Below are 20,307 nucleotides of genomic sequence, written 5' to 3' on the forward strand. Positions count from 1 at the left end.
AAAAAAAACAAAAAAAACAAAAGGGAACAAATGATCACAAAAGATACATAAGACCTCATATACAAAATGTTAATGTTAAATAATAATAGTGCCACCATTGTCACTATACCAAAGACAAAACCACCACTGACGACATAGAGGTCATGTCTTTGGTATTTTCTCTGGGAGCCTGGGGATTTAAAAAAAATGAAATGTTATTTTTATGTATTTTTTAAAATTAATTTTAAATAGCACTTTTCTTAATCGGACATATTATCACACACTATCATTATGTGTTTCAGAATCCACAGTAAGTTAACATTTAATGCAACACTTTTTTACGTTAAGCATTTTTTTTTAAACATGATAAATAAGCCTTTGGATAAGCTCATATATTACCTCACATATTACATATTATGCTCACATATTATGTGAGCTAATATAATATCCACATTTTCTTATACATAGTCTGAAGTCTACATGTTGTAAAAATGTAGGTTATGCAAATAAACTGCCCCCCCGACGCTGTAACTCATCCACGGCCAAAAGGCAAAAAGGGTGGGACATAAATATATGAGATGACCTTCTTTGTTCGACGTTTAGTCACCTCTGTGGCCCCTGGAAAACCATTAAACGAGGAGGACTTCTCCCAGGAGCCCGGCATTCCTCAGATTCCTCCGGTCTGATGTCAGAGCAGAGGGGACGGCGCTCCAGAGGCATCTGGACCCGCTGCCGCCTTCAAGGTCCCAGCCGAAGCTGCGACCTCTGAAATCTGCTCTCGTGTTCAGGCTTAAATTCAAACTAATTTATATACTAACCAGTAAACATATCTCCTTTGTTGGTCATATGTTTTGTATATGATTTTTTTAATAAAAAAAATGTAGTGGAGTAACAAAGTACAATATGTCCCCTGAAATGTAGTAGAACTGAAGTATTATGAAATGTATGGTGATAATACTCAAGTAAAATATAAGTTGCACCCAATTGCACCCTTCTGAAGTACTGTATTTAAATTAGTCATTTTCTACACTTGTTTTGCATGAATCATTTTAGAGGTAACATTATCTGGTAATTCAGAAAAAAAACAAAAACAAAAAAACCCAGATTAGAATAGTATGAAAAACATAATTTGGTGTAGATTTTTTTTTTTTTACTTTACAATCCTTTAATCATCTCATGACCCTTTAAATTTTGTCTTGGGACCTTGTGTGAACAGCTGCTTTCCACTTCCCTGTTCGGGCGTTCAACGTGAAAACTCGCGTTTCCAACGTTTTCTGCGGCCATTGAATGCATCATATGCTCCTCTCTCCCCCCTGAGTCCTGAACTCCTCCATTGGACTAGAGGGACCACTACTACAAACATACCAGGAGTCCCAGCGAGAGAAGAAGACCACGTCGCTGTTGTCCACGGCCAAGTTGTTAAACTTTAGTGACTGATTCTTCTGTTTTTCTGCTCCTGAAAAACAGATAAAAACCTGGCGCTGAAGCAGATTCGGGACTGACTTTGCGACTGCATTTGCGACTTTTTCCTTTTTTTGTTCTTCCTTTTTTTTGTTGTTCTAAAGTTTACTCTCATATGATTCAAGAGACTCTCGAGATTTCTGTTCTCCGTGCAGGATTTTAAAGTTAGTGCAAAGACCGCATGAGGAATATCTGTTTGCTGTGAGCTTCAACACCGTCGAGCGAAGAAGTTTTCTCCGGCGAGGAGCAGAAAACGGCATGTAGCGCAGGATCAAGGGTAAGTTTGTCTTCCACAAAAAAAAAAAGAAAAAAAAACTTAATCAGGAGACTTTCATTGTGGTCTTGACTGTTTCCAACACACTAAGACATTCGTCTGCTGGAGTAAAACACGTTTCAAGTCTGAATGAGTGGAGCTAAAATGTAGGCCAAATGGTTTTGGCCACGTAGGGGCAAGCAGGGGATCCCAAACATTTTCATGCCAAACCCACCAGTCCCCCCCTCCTCCTCCAGCACATAAACATAAATTAAAATACAGACAGAGTCCCAGATCCTAGATCCTCCACTGCATTTGATAAAATGTGGGCTAGTATTGGGTGTGATTTCATTCGAGAACTGGAGATCTTATTAACCTGTATGTTGCTGGATAGCAGTAGGAAGAGTTGCATCTCTAATCAGAGCAGGCTGTAAAGTTTATAAGGAAAATAAGGGAATAGTCATTTTATATTTCTTATATATATACTTGGCTCAGGGCCCACATGGGGCCCTCTGTGGGAACCCTGAAGGATGAAGTTCAGGCCTCCTTCTAGGAGCAAATTGAGCATGTGCCAGGTAAAGTCCACAGCACCTGGACTGTTTAGATCCTCCTCTGTTATTACACCGAGAGGTGACACTTTTACACTGAAAACAACCTGTAATGCGTGTTGTTGTTGCACTGAGCCAGTGGAAGATGTGTGAAGGTCAAAAAACAAAAACAAAAAAAAAGACTGGGGTTAGAGCTGCACATGCTCTCATCTCCAAAGTGATTACAGTTTTACATGATGGGTTAAAGACATTTTGGACGAGCTGGTGTGTGTTTGCGTTAACCTGGTGATGATGACAGGATCACTTTGTTGCCAAACTGTTTGTCCTACTCTCACACCCTGCGTGCACATTGTGTGTACATGTTCGTGTGAGAGTATGTAAAAGATGTGTTTGGACATGCACCCTGGACTAGCACGGCTACAGTTAAAAAAAAAAAGGAGAGAGCTCTGTAAAGGCAAATATAGCATAGCTGCAGGAGGCGTAGGCCATACACACACACGCACACACACACACACACATACACATCTGGCTGTCTTTATAAGCTCAAAGGCATGCTGTGTAAATTATATGGTGCCAGAGCAAGTGGCTTGGGAGTACACAGCCGTTTTAAAGCACTGGTGGAGAATTTAAAGGACCAAAAGTCAGAGCAGTATCTTTATAGCCATGCTCATCATCACCTTAAGGTCAGGCCTGTTTCAGAGTGGACACACAAGGGCGGGCGGTTAAATATCTAGTATCTGTTTCTGTTTCCATAGAGTCAGTGCCATTTTTGTCCCTCTGTATCCTGCTAACATCTTTGAAAGCAAAAGGAAAGTTGCTGAAAGTCCCCAAAGGCATGTTTTGTTTAAGGTCAGCATGGTAAGAATATAATAGGTGTTTACTACATAATGGGAGCCTGCATGTAAAAGGAAAAGTGGCTATTGTTTGTGCAGCCAGTGGTCATTTGAGTCTAAAGGCCATTTGATTGCTATGTGGGGCAAACATACCTGTAATTTTGGTCAAGTGTTCATGCTGTAGCACAGGAAGAGAGGGAGGGAGAAAAAAAAATAGGCAGCAGCAGTTATTGTTGTTATCGTTGTAGCTGTTTAAGTGAAGGCCAAGACGTGCAGAATTTCTTCAAACTCAGCTTGTGGTTCTCTTGTTGTTCTGCCAACGCAAAGGGGCACGAGGCTGTGACCTCCTTCTCCTTCTTAAAATTTAAACGCGTTTCCTATAAAGTGACATTATCAAGTTGTTGTGGTGAAAAATAAAGCTGTCGAAATGAAAGATTAAAGGAAGCTTTTAGTTAAATCTGCTCTGAAGGTGAGAGAGGGCACAAATAATAATTAAATAAAAGTATTATTATAGATTTATTGTAGTTGATTTCATGGGAGATGTGCTTCAGTGTTTAGTCAGTTAACCAGTTAGTCCACAGAAAAACAATTAACAGCAATTTTGAGAATCATCATCAGTCGGTGGCAAAAAAGTGTCAAGGGTTCCAGCTCCTCAAATATGATGATTTCCTGCTTTTCTCTGTCTTATACTTTTGTAAATTAAACATCTTTTGTTTTTGGACTTTTTGCTGGACAAAAGAACCAATTTGAAGTTGTCTCCTCTGGCTCTGAGACATTTTAAGAGGGGAATTTTGTTACTGTCTTCTGATATTTTATTGACCGAAAAAAATTAAGATTGATAATGAAAATAATTCTTAGTTGCATCTTAAATATTCTTCATGACCGTCATATTAGTTTGAGCTGAGCGTGTTACTCAGTTCTAATCATAAAACAAATGCCCAGTAATGTAAATAAAGCATCCGAGTTTTAGGAAGCCTGTTGTTGAAATGCCATGCGGCTGTAAGCTGTAGTGTACTCAGACTTGCAGAGATGCTTTTGTCATAGTATCTCTGAGTTGTGTAAGTGCTGTGCTCTCTCGCAGCCCGGTAGACAACAACAGAGCAGAGGGCATGCTGCGACCTGTCCAACTCTCCCACACTCCACCTTAGACACCTTCCGGGATGAGCTGTCAGTCACTTCTAGCCCCCTCCCCTTTTTGACAGGTCAGACCCCCACCTCTCCCTCTCGTCAACTCTAAACTTCAAAACATTTGACTTTTTCCGTGACATGGTCCTCATATGGGCTTAACTGTACACATATTTTCATGGTACTTTGTGAGGAAGTGCGCATTTGATCCTAACAGAGCATCAAGTGGAGAAAATTTCCATTTGATGTCAAGTTTAAAATGTGTGAATTTTCCTTTCCTCCATTATGTGTGTTAGATACAGCCGGATGTAAACAGTAGCAAACCCAAAGTGTTGCTGCTTTAATTGGCCTGTAAACTCAGTGCTATTGAAGTCCCTGTTAGTGCCTGAGGGTTCAGCTGTGAGAAAACACTCAGTGGCTTTTTGGTGATTGAGAGTGTGTGTGTGTGGAGTTGTATTTGCGTGTATGGTTGTGTGAGTGTGGTTCCCAGGAGGAGGGTGGTGGTGGGGGGGGGGCATGGAAAATGTGAACAGCACCATTGCTTGGAACAGGCGCAGTGGCCGACCGTCGATGGTCCCATCATGTTTCTGTTGTTGAGGTGGAGAGCTGATGCTATCAGTCTCACCGTCCATGTTTACTCACTCCTTCCCTCCATCCTCCCCTTATTCTCACCCAGCCCCCCCCCTTCTCCTGACCAACTGTACCAACATGATAAGAGCCTGAGAAACAACGGTGTCACATCTTCTTTTCTCTTTCTTCTCTGTTCTCCATATCCTCGTTTATCTAGAGCCTTTTTTTCCCCCTCACGTTGACATCGCCCACGCCTTGTATGCATTTAGAAGACACACATTAACACACGAATAGACACGCTACACCTCCCACTATTCCTCTCAATCATATCTCCAACTCTCCTTGCCCCCATGACATCATTCGCCAGATTTCACTGCCGCAGGATGAGTCGGCAGAGCTGCGTCAGTGTTGGTTTGAAAGACCAGTCTCTGGTTAGTGTTAAGCTGTATCCCTCTTTGATCCTCCCCCTCTTCATGTTCTAGTGACAGTGTTTAGATGGCTATGCCAGCCTGAAACACTGGGCATTCCCTATTTATTACTGGCAACTGTGGCAGAGTTCTGCAGCCTGTGAGCATGCATTTCTGCAGTTTTTCTGTAGTTTCTATGGTTTTATGATATTTAAGTCCACACCTGTGCAGTTGGACATAATCTATGAATAATGTGATGCTGGAAAAACTAACTTTTTTTTACCTTGTTATGCAGAGAAAGTGGAGTTTGTCATTTTGCACAACACTCCAACATTCATAACCTGCTAAGAAAATGTATTCTGGATTCTATCTAATAGCGGCATCTTTGCAGATTTGTAGATTTTTAGAGATTTTTGTTCTGGTGTGCCACTTGTCTTTGCACGCTGTCATGTCTCCTACTCCAGTCTAAAGTAGCATCTCAGTCCAAACAATAGCTACACAACAGCAGAGGTTGGGGAAAAAAAACCCTGGGAGTTTCAAGTATGTTTACCTGAAGCTTGAAAAGATAAAGCAGACACTAAGAACTGTTTGCAAAAACAATATTTGTGCTCAGTCAGGTAGAAGAATTTGGGCAGATACATGTTATTGCATTGGATGCTACAATTTTATATCTTACAAAGCATCTGAGCATCGGGACTTTCGGTGATATTAGTGGTAGATATAGTAGATCTTTTCAGACTAATCCCAAATCCCTAATCCCTAATCCCAAATGAATGCAATATTTAAGTAGGACCTGATGTTGCATTGGCTGATAGTAGCAGTCATCACATAACTACAGAATTTTCATACTAAAGTCAGATACTGTGTCCTGTCTTTCTTTACCACATACAACATACACACAACAGAAGCAGGAGCCTGTTTTCAATTATGTGTTTTTCAGTTTCTGCTTCTACCTTCAAGTTGAACCCCTGGGTCTATGTAAAAGTGTGTGTGTGTGTGTGTGTGTGTCTGATAGAGATAGAGGGTGAGATTGAAAGAGAGAGAGAGAGAGTGTGTGTGTGATTGTGTAAAGTTACAGACAAGGCTCCATCGCTGTCTGGATATCACCTCTGTGTGAACACTCTGCTCTATGTGTCTGTCACTGTCACTGTGTTCTCATATAATAGAGAGAATGTGCGTGTGTGAAAGTGTGTGTCTTTGTGTCAGAGATGGAGAGAGAGAGAGAGAGAGAGAAAACGAGCTGGAAAGTGAAAAAGCAGATGCGCTTGTTAGAAACACACTGTCTGGCCGCCTGGCTCCACCATCTGTTGCAGCTGTGTTTGTGTGTGACAGACAGTATGTTTGTGTGTGTATATATGTGTGTGAAGGAGGTGTGTGTCTGTGCCTGTATGCAACCAAATGTATGTGTACAGCACATGTTGTGGAGTGAATGCTGATGTTCATTCTTTTAAAGCGAGGAAAGGGAGGCATTTTTTTAAAGCATGAAAGTACACACACACACACACTCCTCTGGGTCAGACAGAGACACACATGGCCAGAGTGTCCGATAACAAAGAGGGTGTGTCCTGCTGTCCCATAGGCATGCTGGGAGAAAAGTTTCTGTGTAATGTGCATGTAAAATGCGTGTGCATGAACCTTTATTGCATGTTCTTTTTTTTCCAAATACCAAACACTAAAGTTTGTGTTTTACTGCCCAGTGAATAGGACCGTCTAATCCAGGGTCAGCTCCTGAGAGCTGCTGTTGCTCAGATAGACTTTGGCTGTATGTGTCCAGGAATGTGTGTGGACTTCAGAGCCGTGTTTCCCCAAAACATCTCACTTCTGAGCTCCACGGTGAGCCAGTGGGGCACAAGAGGATCAAAGTCCTAAGAAGATTTTGGAAATATCAGACCAGATCTGGCTGTTTTGGTGCACACATCGGTGTAATAGTATTTGCAAAATCTTTAGTCTTAGTTGCCAGATAGGACAATAAAGCAAGTGACAAAGTTCTTAGACACATACAATAGAAAAATAATTGAAGTCAGCTTATCTGTCTTTGTGTGACTGCAGACTGTCTGAATTGACACCATTAGTCATTTAAGTGATAAACCAACAAAAATTTAGATTGTGGATTTATCTTAAAGGTCATTTATTAAGCAAAAATAACATTTTCTGGATCCTGCTTGTTAAAACATGACTATCCAGTATTCTATCCAGGCCTGGTTTAGATTTGGATACCAAATTGTAAAAAGCTGGAGGAAGAGGCAGTTACAAGCTGCGAAGCACTTAACCCGTTTGTTTTTCCTCAGTGTTCATGTGCAACAGGAGGGGAGGGGGGAGGGGGGGGGGGAGGGGGACGGGGTTGGGTGGGGGGGCTCGGTCGGGGTTTGTTGGTATTTCAGACAGACAAGCAGCAGAGATTAGATTGATTGAGTTACACACGCTACACTTGCGTCCTCAGCTCTCGGCGGCCTAATGGTCTTAGCAGTAGGCGACAAAGTGCTGTTTTGTTCCTGCCATTGTGTGGACGTGAATGGAGTAAAGCGACGGACGGGCTGCGCTGAGACAGAGCACACACAGCAACCCAGATCAGCAACTGTGCTCTTGAGCAGCTGCTTGGGAGTAGTTCTGTTTACAACTTGTCGTCTTGGCAAACCTATTAGGTGCTGAATGCTGTAGTAGCTTTTTGATTAACTTAAATATAATTAAACATTTCAGGTGTGATTTTCTGTGGTGTTTGCTCTGCAGGTGAGCAACTAAATGCAACAGTTTGGTTGTGTTTTCGTTGTATATTGCTACCTGGATGGCTGTGGTGTTTGTCACAGTTGGGTTTGGTTATAATTCTCAGGTGTCCCCTTTGTGTCCTTTACACACCTGAATTGATGGAGAGGTCACTGCAGCAAAACATCCAACACCCTGAGGGGGAAACCTGTGTCAACATTTTTTATTTATTTTTTTACTTTATTACTTTATATCCTTCTTTTATCTGCTGTTAACACATTACATTACTTAATTTCGGAGTGAAGTGGTCAAAAGCTGGCTTTCTCATTTCATTTCTTGTATGTGCTTGTATGTGCTTCATGAAAGGCTGAAAAAAAAAAAAACACCCCTCAGACTCTTTAAACGATGCCATGCACACTGCTTTGGCATGTGGGGAGGGGTTTTAACGAATGGTCAGTTTCTCGGATGATTCACTTCCCTTTGTTTCAGGTCAACAACTACACAAATCACACCATGCTGGGAAGAATCAGTCAGACGTGTTTGTTTAAATTTGTCATGTTGACATTTTCTGACGCACAGACACAAAATATGCTTGATAAAAATGTGTTTGACGCCAGGCTGACAGGGAATGCATTACTGTTTGTTTAAGAGCATATGAGAGCACACACACACACAGCTGTATCAATGTGTTAATTTAAAGGTATGCAGGGCCATGAGGTCGGACTAATCTCATCTAATTTGCTCTGTTTCCACCTTTTATGACTTGACGTGGCAACTCCCACACACGTCTCTCTTATCTTGAATGATTTATTAAAAAACTTCATGTCATCACACAATACATCTGCAGACAGAGCTGAAAAAATGATGTACTTGGGTTAATGTGTTTAAAGATCACACAGAAAAAAGGTCTTCTCTTTTATTCTTTTCACCTTTTTGCCCCTCGCTGACGTCGCACCAGTTTTGGGGGAGAATGAAATAAAAAAACAAAACACAACAAAAGATGGGAATGGTTTTGTATATATTTAGCCATAGCTCACTACCCTGAAAAAGAAAAACAACCCTCATCCCTCAGTTTTCCCTCTCGTTTTCTCCGCGCCACAAAATTACAACGTGCAAATTCATAAACGTATATGCTGTTTTTGCACGCTGGAAATAAACACGACGGTCAGGAGAGAATGTTGCTGCAGAGCTGTAGCAGCACTGAAGCAGTGTTTTTTTTTTTTTTTTTTCGCATCCAGGAGTGGGATTGGTCCCAAGCTATTGTCTGTCTGTCTGTCTGGTTTTACTCAACCACACACTCCCAAACCATGCTACTGATTACTAGTTTAGAGTTGCACTAACTGCTGTCTGGTCCTTTGGCTAACCTCTGAAGAACCTGGTGTGTGCGTGATCTTCTGTATGTGTTGGTGTGTTTGTGGTGTGCCCTGTTCATGCATGTCTATGTTTGTACACTACACAGTGAAAGTATGCGTCTTTATTTGTGTCTTTGTGTGTTTATCTGTGTCTGTATACTTGTTGACAGTGATCTTGCAGGCCTGCGAGCTTGGGAACATTTCTTGAGGCATTTTGGGGGGAGGTTTTACCGTCAGTCTGTGATGTCACTTCCTTTAAGCCTGAGCCAGAGGGGGGAGGGTCAGAGGGTCTGCGGTTCAGGTCAGGTGACGGCTGGGGTCACGGTGGCCACGTATTCCAAAGCAAAGCTGATTTACTCACCCATTGTAGCCTAATTATTCACTTTTCTGTGGTTATCTTGCTCTGTGTGTGTGTGTGTGTGTGTGTTACCATGAACGCCCAATAAAAAAAACACACACACACAAACAAGATGATGCCGCATTACGGTGAGCTGTCCTAGATGGATTCACGATTAAGGAATGTGTTACGGCTTCTGAAGGGGCACGGCGAGTGTGATTCAGATCGTAGAAAACAACACGGCTGTCAGCATTTTGTAGCCTCTTACCCTCTTTCATTCAGGACTCACTCAGCCCTGTCACACACACACACACACACACACTTTCCTTCCTTGTGGTGCATACTTGTGTCAGGTGTGCTCTGTTTTTCCAGTCAGGGAAGAGGAATCTGGGCCGGGGTCCAAGCTGACTATCAACAGCACATTGCCAGAGCCCAGGACAAGAAGCAACACATCCACTCCGTCTTTACTCCTCCTCCTTCTCCCTTTCCACCCTGCCGCCACCCCCCCACTTTCCTCCTCTCCTGATCACCGGAGCATTGTCAGGCCATATTTCGGTCTTTTTCCTGTGCAGTCTTTGTGTTTTCTCTCACTTACTTACATCAGTTTTCTTTATTTTTGATGCATATTCCTGTTTTGTCTCTCTATTTTCACACACTGCCCCTTTCTATCTTTTTTAACCCCCAAAATTCTCGCACTGTTTCTGTACGGAGGAGACGTTTCTCTTTCTTTCTCCTGCTTAAGGGTTGTGGAGGCTCGTTTTTGGCTTTGTGATGTAGTTCCTGTCTAATGAGGCCTCAAACTGGCCACCACCCTCAACATGACACTTGAATGACTTGCCATTGGCATTGCCAGCATTATTAGAAATCCCTTGGTGAGTAATGGATAAATCACTCAGATTTTAAAGCTCATATATTTTAGGTTTGCCTCTCAGTGGTGTGTAAATATGGTAGGTGTGAATATATACCTGTCTGTGTGTGTGTGTGTGTGTGTGTGTGTCATGCCCTACTTCAAAGCTCTGTCCTCATCACAGACATGAAAGCTAAGAACTGATGACTAACCCAGAGATGTGTTCAAAGTGTTTCCCAAAGACCCGTCTCAACCTTAAAACCGCAGTGTGTGTGTGTGTGTGTTGGCTTGTCCTCCTCATGATGTTGCGCTCATCAGCAGTTTTATGACTTTCTCTCTGACAACACAAGCTTTGATTTTCTGTTTTATGACACTGGCTTACAAAACATTTGTATGTGGAAGCACATGTGCCACCACTTCATGTGTGTGATCTTACATGCTACTATACACTGTACGTTACAATGTCTGGCACTGTGCTGCTGTTGGCCAGAGAGAGGGGGAGAGGGGAGATAAAAAGGAAAAGGAAAGGCCTCCCACACAAGCAGATATGAGACTTAGAAGCTCCATTAGTTCCTCAAAGCCAGCTGCCGGGTTCAGATGGATGTCTGCGCTCCGCTGTTTGATGTCTATTCATCCGTAGCCTTACATCTCTGCCTCTGTCTCCCAGCTTTGCCCGACGCTGGGCCTCATGGGGCTGGAGTGAGTGCAGCTGCCATAACTATAGGATAAAGCTGTCTGCTACCGTGCCATTCCTGCCTCTGCTAACGCAGTAGCACCACTACTGCGGCTATCGCTTGTGATTCTGCTGGCCCCGTCTGTTTTCTGTTTCTCCTTGTTTATGGGAGGTAGGAAGGATGATAATACAGGGAATTATGATGTGGGAGGGTTTGATAAGAAGAATGTTTTCTGATTAGCGCACCATGTAGTTTTTACATTCCTGTGGGCCTCAAATGTGAAAGGAAAGATTGAAGAGAATCAAGCTTTATCTACAGATAGCTTTGTGGATGTAGAAGAGTTCTATGTTACGAACTAATCCTTTTCATCTTGTTCCCTTATAGCACCCATTCTTCCTCCTTCACCTCATCGTCCTCCTCCTCCTCTCCGGGCATCTTTGGGAATGGGCCAGCGCCTTGCCAGGGTGCATCTCTCCGCCCGGTGGTGTGGCTGGCGTCGTGCGAGAGTGAGGAGGGCAGCGGCCAGGTCATAGAGCCTGCCCACCCCTCTCTCTCCGCTTGCTTGCTCCCAAGTGACTTTTGACCTTTTGACTCAGGCGTGACCCTGCCGTGACTTCCGGCCAGCCATGCCCTTCCGGCTGAAGCTGCGGCGCACGCGGCGATACAACGTCCTGAGCAAGAACTACTTTGTGACACGGATTCGCCTGCTGGACAGCAATGTGATTGAATGCACTCTGTCAGTGGAGAGTACGGGACAGGAATGTCTGGAGGCGGTGGCCCAAAGGCTGGAGTTACGGGAGGTGAGTTTATTATGTGACAGTGGTACATGCTAGTATTTGACAATATGCCACATGACATTTGGCTTTTTGGAAATATCTGTCAGGAGCATTCTCACTGACCAAAGTAGAAGTTATCTGTACAATACTTTTTTTAAGGGAGGGGTGATATCTGAAGGTCCCTGATCAGATTCGAACCAGGGATGTTTTATTTACGTGGTTGGCCAACATGACGCCTCAGTGTCTGTGCTTAAGGTCTAAATGACATTAGGGTGACATGAAATATCAACTGTTGTCATCCTCAGTACATAACTATGATTAGACATTAACACCAAGAAGAACATTCTTAGTGTTAATGTATGTGTGTGTGTGTGAGATCGCCACGTGTCTGTCCCCTCGCCCTGTGTTTGTGTCTCCCTGCCCTCTCGTGTCTCTCTCCTGCAGGGTCCTTGTCTGTCTCTAACGAAGCGTGGCTACCTCTGTCCTCTTTTGACTCCAGAAGAAAGAGATATTGCTCATCCCCCCGTCCCACTCCACCCCTCCTGTCCATTCAGTCTGTGTTTTCTCTCGCTCTCGTCTTCTGTTCACCATCTTTCTCTGCGTTTCCTGTTTTCTTTCATTGAGGTTAAACCACTGCCTTGCACTGTACTCACACAAATAGACACCAGGGAGGGAATTTTCTTATTTTTCTTTTATAATTGATAATATCTCTCCTCTTTCCTCTAACCCTCTGTCCTTTGCTGTCTGTCATTACTTTTAACATAAACTAAATGTGCATATTTGTGGGGTTTCTTGTTTGTATGTGGAGCTGTTTTGTGTGTGAAAGGTAGTTTGTTCACACATCAGAGGAAGAATGTGTGTGTCTGGCTGAAGATTGATTGTCTTTGATGAATACATGTGCTCAAGTGTGTGTCTGCACCTGCTGGGGCTGCTTACAAAGTGAGAGAGAGGGGCGGTGTAGTTGTGCGTACTCACATAGTGTTGTGGTATTTGCCAGGTGTCAGTGATGTTATAAATAAGGGGGTGTGACGCCTCGGCTTCGGCCGCCGCCTGCCCCGTGCACGCAAGCTGTCTCACCACTCTTTATGTGTTTGTGTGTGTGAGTCCATCTGAATTTGTTGTTTTCATCTTTATTACTGTACCTGAGGCCCCGAGTGTGTGTCTGTGTCTGTTTGCCTGTGAAGAAGAATGTATGCATATGTGTTTGTGCCTGTCCTTGCAGCTGTGGCTTGCAGCTTTACGACTTTCATTACAGTAGAGTCAAACCACACAGACGAAACAGGTGTGCTTACCTCTTACCTCTTCTTAATACCAGTGACACACACGCACACACGCACACACACACACACAAAATCAATTAAACATTATGCAAAGCCAATTAAACATCACTGTACTTTTCTAAATTACAGTTAGCCATCTGTACTGTGTAAATTAAATTTTTTTTTTTAACAGAGTGAGATCTTTATTTAGAAGACAAACTCTGATGGAGGTCAGGGGCTCGTTTCACTAACTCCATTTGAAATTAATACTTACACACAGATCACAAACAGTAGCAGCACCATGTTTCGTAACTCACTGTTGACAGCTTACATGGTGTTTGTTTTGATTTGATTGAAATATGTAATTATTAATGTGACAGGAAATTATCCCACGTTACAGATCATAGCATGTTGACACCTGCCACAGATCCGTGTTTACAGGCTTCAGTACGCCTCAAGGACATTAGCTGATCAGAAACATGAAATTTCAAGATAACATCCCAAGCAAATCTTTCTGTTCTCAGTCAAAGTTGGAATAATCGCATGGTTCTTGGACTGTAAACTGTTTACAGCTCCTCTGCTGAACTATTCGATCTCGTTTTGTAATGAATACAGCATGTTTTACACAAACCATTTCCTGAGGAGTTCTAAATTTGAATAGCTCGATCATATCGCGTCTTTCTCTGTCCATTCGGCTGAATTGTGTTGCATTTCCACTTAGTATGTCAAATCCCCAGATGAAATAACAGGCAAGACACTTGGTTTACATTTTGATAGAGTGAGATAGGATCACTGCCTATTTCTTTTCTCCCAGGATAATCTTACTGGTAATGATTCTGGTCTTATTTATATTTAATAGAGTTATGCTGCTGACGTCAAAGATTTGATCAGATGTGCTTGTTGTATATCATCTGCGATTAATCTCCTCACTGTTTGCATCACTTGTTCTCAGTCAATTTCTCAACTCATTCCCCTTTTCTCCTGAACCCACTTCTCTCCATCGGATTTCAAATCCCAAAGCTTTACTGCCGTTTCCCCTGTTTTATTCCTGTTAATTTCTCCTGCCTGTGTATTTCTCACTCCGTCATGCTTACATAACTCATCCTTGACCTTGTGCACCACACTGACCCTTCCTCCATCTCTCTCTCCCTGCTTCCAGACCCATTTCTTCGGGCTGTGGTTCCATGGAAAGACCCAGGCCCCGGCACACCGCTGGGTAGAGCTGGAAAAACCCCTCAAGAAGCAGCTGGACAAGTTTGGCAATGAGCCTCTGCTCTTCTTTGGAGTCATGTTCTACGTGCCCAGTGTTTCCCGGCTGGAGCAAGAGGCCACAAGGTAAAGAATCTCCAGACAGCCCTAGCAAAACCAAAAAGTCATCATAGCAGGTGTGCCTCAGGCTGTTACTGTGTATTAGAGCCACAATGGCTGACACTTACCATTAGTGCTTTCTCATTTCACTTGTAGTGTGTCAGATACCTGCATATTGCAAATCATTGCCTGTACTTCCATGTGACTCACACCAGAAGTCGTTAAAATCGTGTCACAGAATAAAACAGAAAATGCCTTTACTGCCCATGGAGGTGGAAATTTTCCTTTGGCTCCTTAAACACAGTCAACACCTTGTGTACAAGTATAGGAGGTTTCAGGTGTGTGATGAGTAGTGTGCGAGTAAACAAAACAATATCTTATCGGTGCCGTACTGTTTGCCATGGTACCAGTGTTACTGTATACGTAACACGCACTTTTACATCATCATCAGCAGGTTCTCTGTCCTAATACCACTGCGAGTGTCCGTATACTTACATGTCCGTGAGCATGTGTGAGAAAGAGTGTGAATGGGCACATTAGCTATCTGCGAAAAGGGCATCCAGGGGTCAGTGTGTGGTGGACAGTCTGCTATCTCAGATTCCTTCTCATCCTCATACAAACACACACACTCACACAGAGTCACATTCTGCAGGTCTGCCTCGCACTGAGCTGGTGAATTTGCGGTTTCTGCCTCACTGGATGTGGGAAAGGTCGACTGCAGGTCACAGCTTGACGTTTGATGCAGGGTTGTGTGTTTTAAGGTGTGTGTGTGTGTGGGTGTGTGTTAACTATTTATGCTGTTGAATTTCCTCAGTATTTTTGAGATGCATGACCAGATGTGTTATTTTTGTGCTCACACTGAAAATAATATCAGTGACTGGCTGGAGAGGGACTACAGAGTGTGTGTCTGCAGGTTTGTTATGCCGAAGCCAGGATCTGCTCTGGTAAAGGGATGGTATTCCAGGAATCCCCTGCGGGCTTTTATGGTGTGTGTGTGTGTGTGTATGTGTGTGTGTGTGTGTGTGTGTGTGTATGTGTGTATGGGGGTTATGGGGTTGAAGGGGTTATGATGGGGCCTTAAGGGCAATTTAGGGAACAATGGTTGCCTCTTTTTCTCAAGCCCCCTCTCTTTCTCTTACAATCCCTGTACATAGTGTCACTCCTACTCCTTTTTATCAAGAGCAGATCTCCACATCACTCTAGTCCCACATTTTCACTCTCTTCCTCCCCGTCCCCTCATCCTCCTTTTCTTTTTCTCTCCCTCTTTCTCTTCTTATGTTAGTCAGGAATGTTGGCACAGCCGTCCAGCGTAGGAGGCGGACCACACATTCCTCCCAGCAAAAGTGCTGGGGGTAAAGGGGGTGGGGGATGTCTGGTTTACAAAACACACACACACACATACGCACTCACTTACACTCGCTCACTTCACACACCTCGCACACTCCCCAAAGAATCCTCTCACAAGCCAGCTGCAGCCCTGTCAGAAGAGTTAGTCACAATACACCACATTGTAAGAACATACACGCTCCCCGAGGCAAGCTTTTCTGAAAGCCCCTTTGCTTTTTCTCTCTGCATCAGGTTGAAAACAATTTTCACAACTTGTTTGATGAAGTTCAAAACATTTTTGTTACCAATGTGTTAGGTAATGAAGGGTTTTACTAAATCCAAATATCTTTAAAATGCTCTAATGCTCTCTGTAGAAAAGAACATGGACAACCCCCTTCTTAAAATTTATTGACTTAAGGTTGATTTGGGTCAGATCCAATGAAACGGATCTTTGTCATTGTTTTTTCTACACACCTGGTCTGATGAAGGGGGTGAAGGGCAGGATTTGAAGAAGGAATGACAGCGGCAAAGAGGAAGACAAGTGGGGACAGAGAAAGTAAAAAGTTTGGCAGCAAGACTTTGCTTTGGGTTTGTACCTTGTTATTTATGTGGTTTGAGCTCGCTGCCCGCATGTGTTTTTACTGGAATGTATACATATTTATATGTCCGCACAGAAAAGTCTGTTTATGCTTGTCTGTAAAAACAGAGTGGGAGTGAGTGGATTCGGTTTTTGGGACTTTGTCGTTTGGTTTCACAAAGCCCATGTTGAGTAAAGTAACTTTTATTGTTATGTTACATCCTGCCCTGTTACTTACCTCAGAATGTATGTAGTTAAATATGTTATAGATTTAATGCATTTCAACATTGCTCAGTGTTTTTTATACAGTAAATCTTATTTATCCAGTTGAATCTATTTTGACTGCATAGGAGTTATATTATTTCTGTTTTTTTCTATTTAATTAACAAACATTATATAATCTGAAAAGAAAAAAAAGACATTCTATTAGGTAATAGGTTTTAGAAGCAAATGCATTCAAACCCTATTTCCAGAAACCAGAAAGACAGTTAAGTCTGTCTCTTCTGAGTAAATGAGATTTACTGTGAAAGTAATGTGAGTTTTATAATGTGGCCGGGTCTTTTGAAGTTCAGTGTTTGACCGATGTGTAACCTGATACTGGATCTCCCTCTCTTCCCGTCCATCCATTCATCTGTTTCTCCTTCCCTCTCTTCCTCCCTGCATGCAGCTGTGAAAATTACCCAGAGCCGGGGGGGTTTCAAATCTCTGTGTCTGTCGGCACCTAAATACATAAATGCTGCTCATACATTGATGTATGTCTAAGATATTTCACTGTTTTCTGCATTTCTTTATTTTCAGACGTTCTTGAAGCTACATACAATCTTCCTAAACTTTAAGCAACACAAGGCGATTAACTTCCTGTCGATCAATAAATTTACTAAACACTTAAGCTGGAATCAAGGAATGTGTTTTTCTCTGGGATGAGACCTTTTTACATTCTCCACAGTGTTTATGTAAAAGCTAAGACTTGGAAATGTTCATACCAAGATGGTCACAAGGATATGGCAGCATAAGGTCAAACTTGAAGTTTAATTATGGAGGGAACTCTTTGGCATTGCAACATAATCAGAAGGAGACATTTTTAGCCAGAATTTTCCTTTAGACCGCCCACGTAAACATATAAATCAGAGTAATGCCTTACTCAGAGTAGCGGTTATAATGAAAGTGTTTTGTTGTGGGTGACAAACTCAATTTATTTGTCTTGAGACAGAATGGCTGCTTGTTGTGTATGTGTAGCTGAGTGTGTGCCGTCCAGAGTCAGCTGCACAGTGATTGACCCCTGAACTGCTTCTTGTGCTAATCCCAGACTACCTCCTATTTACCTCCTCACTTGTTACCAGATATCCTGTTCTGCCTCTTTGTTTTTTTTTTTTTCTCTCTGGAAATCACCTCTTTGGATTTTACCCATTTTACCACACATGCATCTTGCAGAAGGTGAAGTACAGTGTGTGTGTGTGTGTGGTTGAAACTTTCTGTTCCTTCTGTCTCACTGATATGAAGGAAGGGCAAAGTGGCCAAGAGAGAGAAAGTGAGGAACCTACCGTAAACAGAGAGCTGTTGACCAGAGCGAGGCCAGCTGGCCTCAACAGCCCCTAAGGCTAACAGCACCAACAGCCTTGAAATCCTAGCTTTGTTCTGCTATTTATCACTAACACACACACACACACACACACACACACACACACACACACACACACACACACACACACACACACACAGCTGTACTCTGTTGTTGCCCCTTGCTGATTCAACACATTTCAAAGTGAAATCCTCCTGCCTCCCACACAAGCCGTCTGGACCCATCCCGGGGCTGATGGGGTGGTCAGGGTCATACCACTGCAGAGATGGCAGGGATGGAGGAGGGGCTGAAACATATGTATACACACATGCACACATTCATGCATGCATGCACATATGCTCGCAGGATTGTTGTCCAGGCCACTTGGACATCTGGCAGCATGTCTTGAGCGAGGCTTGAACATGCGTGGGCATATAAAGGCCTCTTTGTGCCTGTGTGGCTGCCTGGAGTGCCAGCAGAGCACTCTGCCATGGTGCAAGTCACAAGTAACTCTGAGTAAGGAAAGCTGTACCTCATGTCTGTGTATGTACATTCACCTGTTATTACAGCATGGTGATGTAATTCTGACATACGTGCCAGGTGTGTGCTGCTATAAGGGTGTCTTTGTGGACAACTGTGTGTAGGCTAAATGAGTAGTAGTTTATGTGACAACGCATAATTAAAATAAAAATAAAAACAAGTTTGTAATGTAAGGTAATAGCTGTCACTTTGCTAGCTTCAAAATATTATCATATTTGAGGACAGGATTGTCTTTATTTTTGAAATATTGATACATGAGCTTCAAGCGAGTGGTTTCTCTCCCTGTAGAATACTTCAGCATGTGGATTTCATATGTGGGTATGATAATTTCATACACCAACATTTTCCATTTTCCCGTCTATGTTGATCTTAAGCCGAATACATTCTCCAACACCCATGTGGCTTTAGATTTTAGTTGACCAAACTTAAATTTGTACTTGTTGCACACATTCACCAATAACCAGTAATATCTAACCTGAAGTTCAGCCAATCTATCATCCAATAGCTCTTTATCAGAAGTGGTCAAACTGTAATTAATCAGGAGAAATATATCACCAGTGAGCCAATACAATACAGGAAATCCTGCAAAATAAATCAATACACAAGTCTGACATACATACAAAAAAACATACATCTAATCACAAAATCTGGTTCAGTTTTTCAGACTCTCTTCTAACTTTTATTGTGAAGGCGAAGACAACTTGTGTTCTGGGGTCGCAAGTAGACACAGGTTTGTTTTGAGGGTGAAAAGCCAAAATAGTTGGGAACCACTGTTCTATAAAATGTTTTGTGGCTGTTTTGTGTAATTTAGCCTCTCCCATGAGGCACACGATGAAACTTCTTTTTTTCTGCCTTTCACTGTCACTTGTTCATAGTTATTTCAACAGTTCACCGTCCGCCTCTTTGCCGCTGCCCTCACATATGTATAAACACCATCATGTTGTTACCATTGAACCTCAGAAAGAGAACCAACCACTGTTAACCTCAACATTTCCCCAGACCCCATACGGAGAGCGCTGGGAAAACATGGAGAGTTTGTAAAAACAAAGTCCACAATCATTTGAAGGGTTTTGTGTCCCGCGAGGCTCCTCCCCTCCCGACCGCATCAGGCCCCGCCCCCCACTGCAGCCGCGGTGGTTGGGGTTGGCTAATTAGAGGGTTGCCACGGGAACGGAATGGCAACTTAGCCAACGGGTGTAATGACAGGGTGAGGGAGGAGGGCGGGGTCAGATTATAGGCCCGGGAGTACGCTGAGAGGAGCTCAAAAAAGAAAGGAAGAAGAAGAAGTGGGGGTGAGGGGGAGAAAATGTGCGAGAGTATGAAACATGAAAGATGTGAGAAGATAAATCAGGGCAAGACACTCTGCAACTATGAGTGTAAATTAAAAGCACGAAGGGAGCAGAATAGTAGAAGATAGGTGAGAGCAAGCTTTAATAAAGAGATCGAAAGAGAGGAAAAAAAATGAGGCATCAAAATTGTGTGTTTTTGAGGAAGACGAGTGAATGACGAAGCATGTATAGTTCAGTGGTTTCCACATAGGAGGTTGTGTACTCTGGCACGGACTGTCCCATGCACTTCACTTGGGACTCTTTATGACTCTGTGTGTGTGTGAGTGCATGTGGATGTCAGGAAAGGTGTCTCACAACCCACACTGGAAAGAATCAGGCTGTGGTCACCATGGCAACAAACAGGAAACGGTGCACAAGTTTTTATGCAGCTGAGCCCGGTCACCCTGACAGTTCTCTCTTTCCTCCTGTGTGGCCGCTCCATTCTTCAAAAGACAAACATCCAGCTGGACCATGGCTAAAAGTGGACAAAAGGAGCTCAGAAACTTAAGGAGAGTGGTGTATTTCAGCCTCTCGGTTTTGGGACGTGTA

General features: G+C 43.0%; 1 protein-coding gene across 1 annotated transcript in view; it reads left to right on the plus strand.

Moving 5' to 3' along the window:
• Nucleotides 1–1,335: 1,335 nt before the first annotated feature.
• Nucleotides 1,336–20,307, plus strand: part of LOC121199395 (tyrosine-protein phosphatase non-receptor type 14-like) — a 32,690-nt gene continuing 13,718 nt past the window's right edge. Inside the window, exons 1-3 of the mRNA XM_041064039.1 lie at nucleotides 1,336–1,717; nucleotides 11,471–11,886; nucleotides 14,281–14,456. Coding sequence (XP_040919973.1) covers nucleotides 11,713–11,886; nucleotides 14,281–14,456 — 350 coding nt within the window. The 5' untranslated portion in view covers nucleotides 1,336–1,717; nucleotides 11,471–11,712. The remainder of the gene's footprint in view (nucleotides 1,718–11,470; nucleotides 11,887–14,280; nucleotides 14,457–20,307) is intronic.

The sequence above is a fragment of the Toxotes jaculatrix genome, chromosome 19 (genome assembly GCF_017976425.1).
Source record: "Toxotes jaculatrix isolate fToxJac2 chromosome 19, fToxJac2.pri, whole genome shotgun sequence".
Classification (NCBI taxonomy): domain Eukaryota; kingdom Metazoa; phylum Chordata; class Actinopteri; family Toxotidae; genus Toxotes; species Toxotes jaculatrix.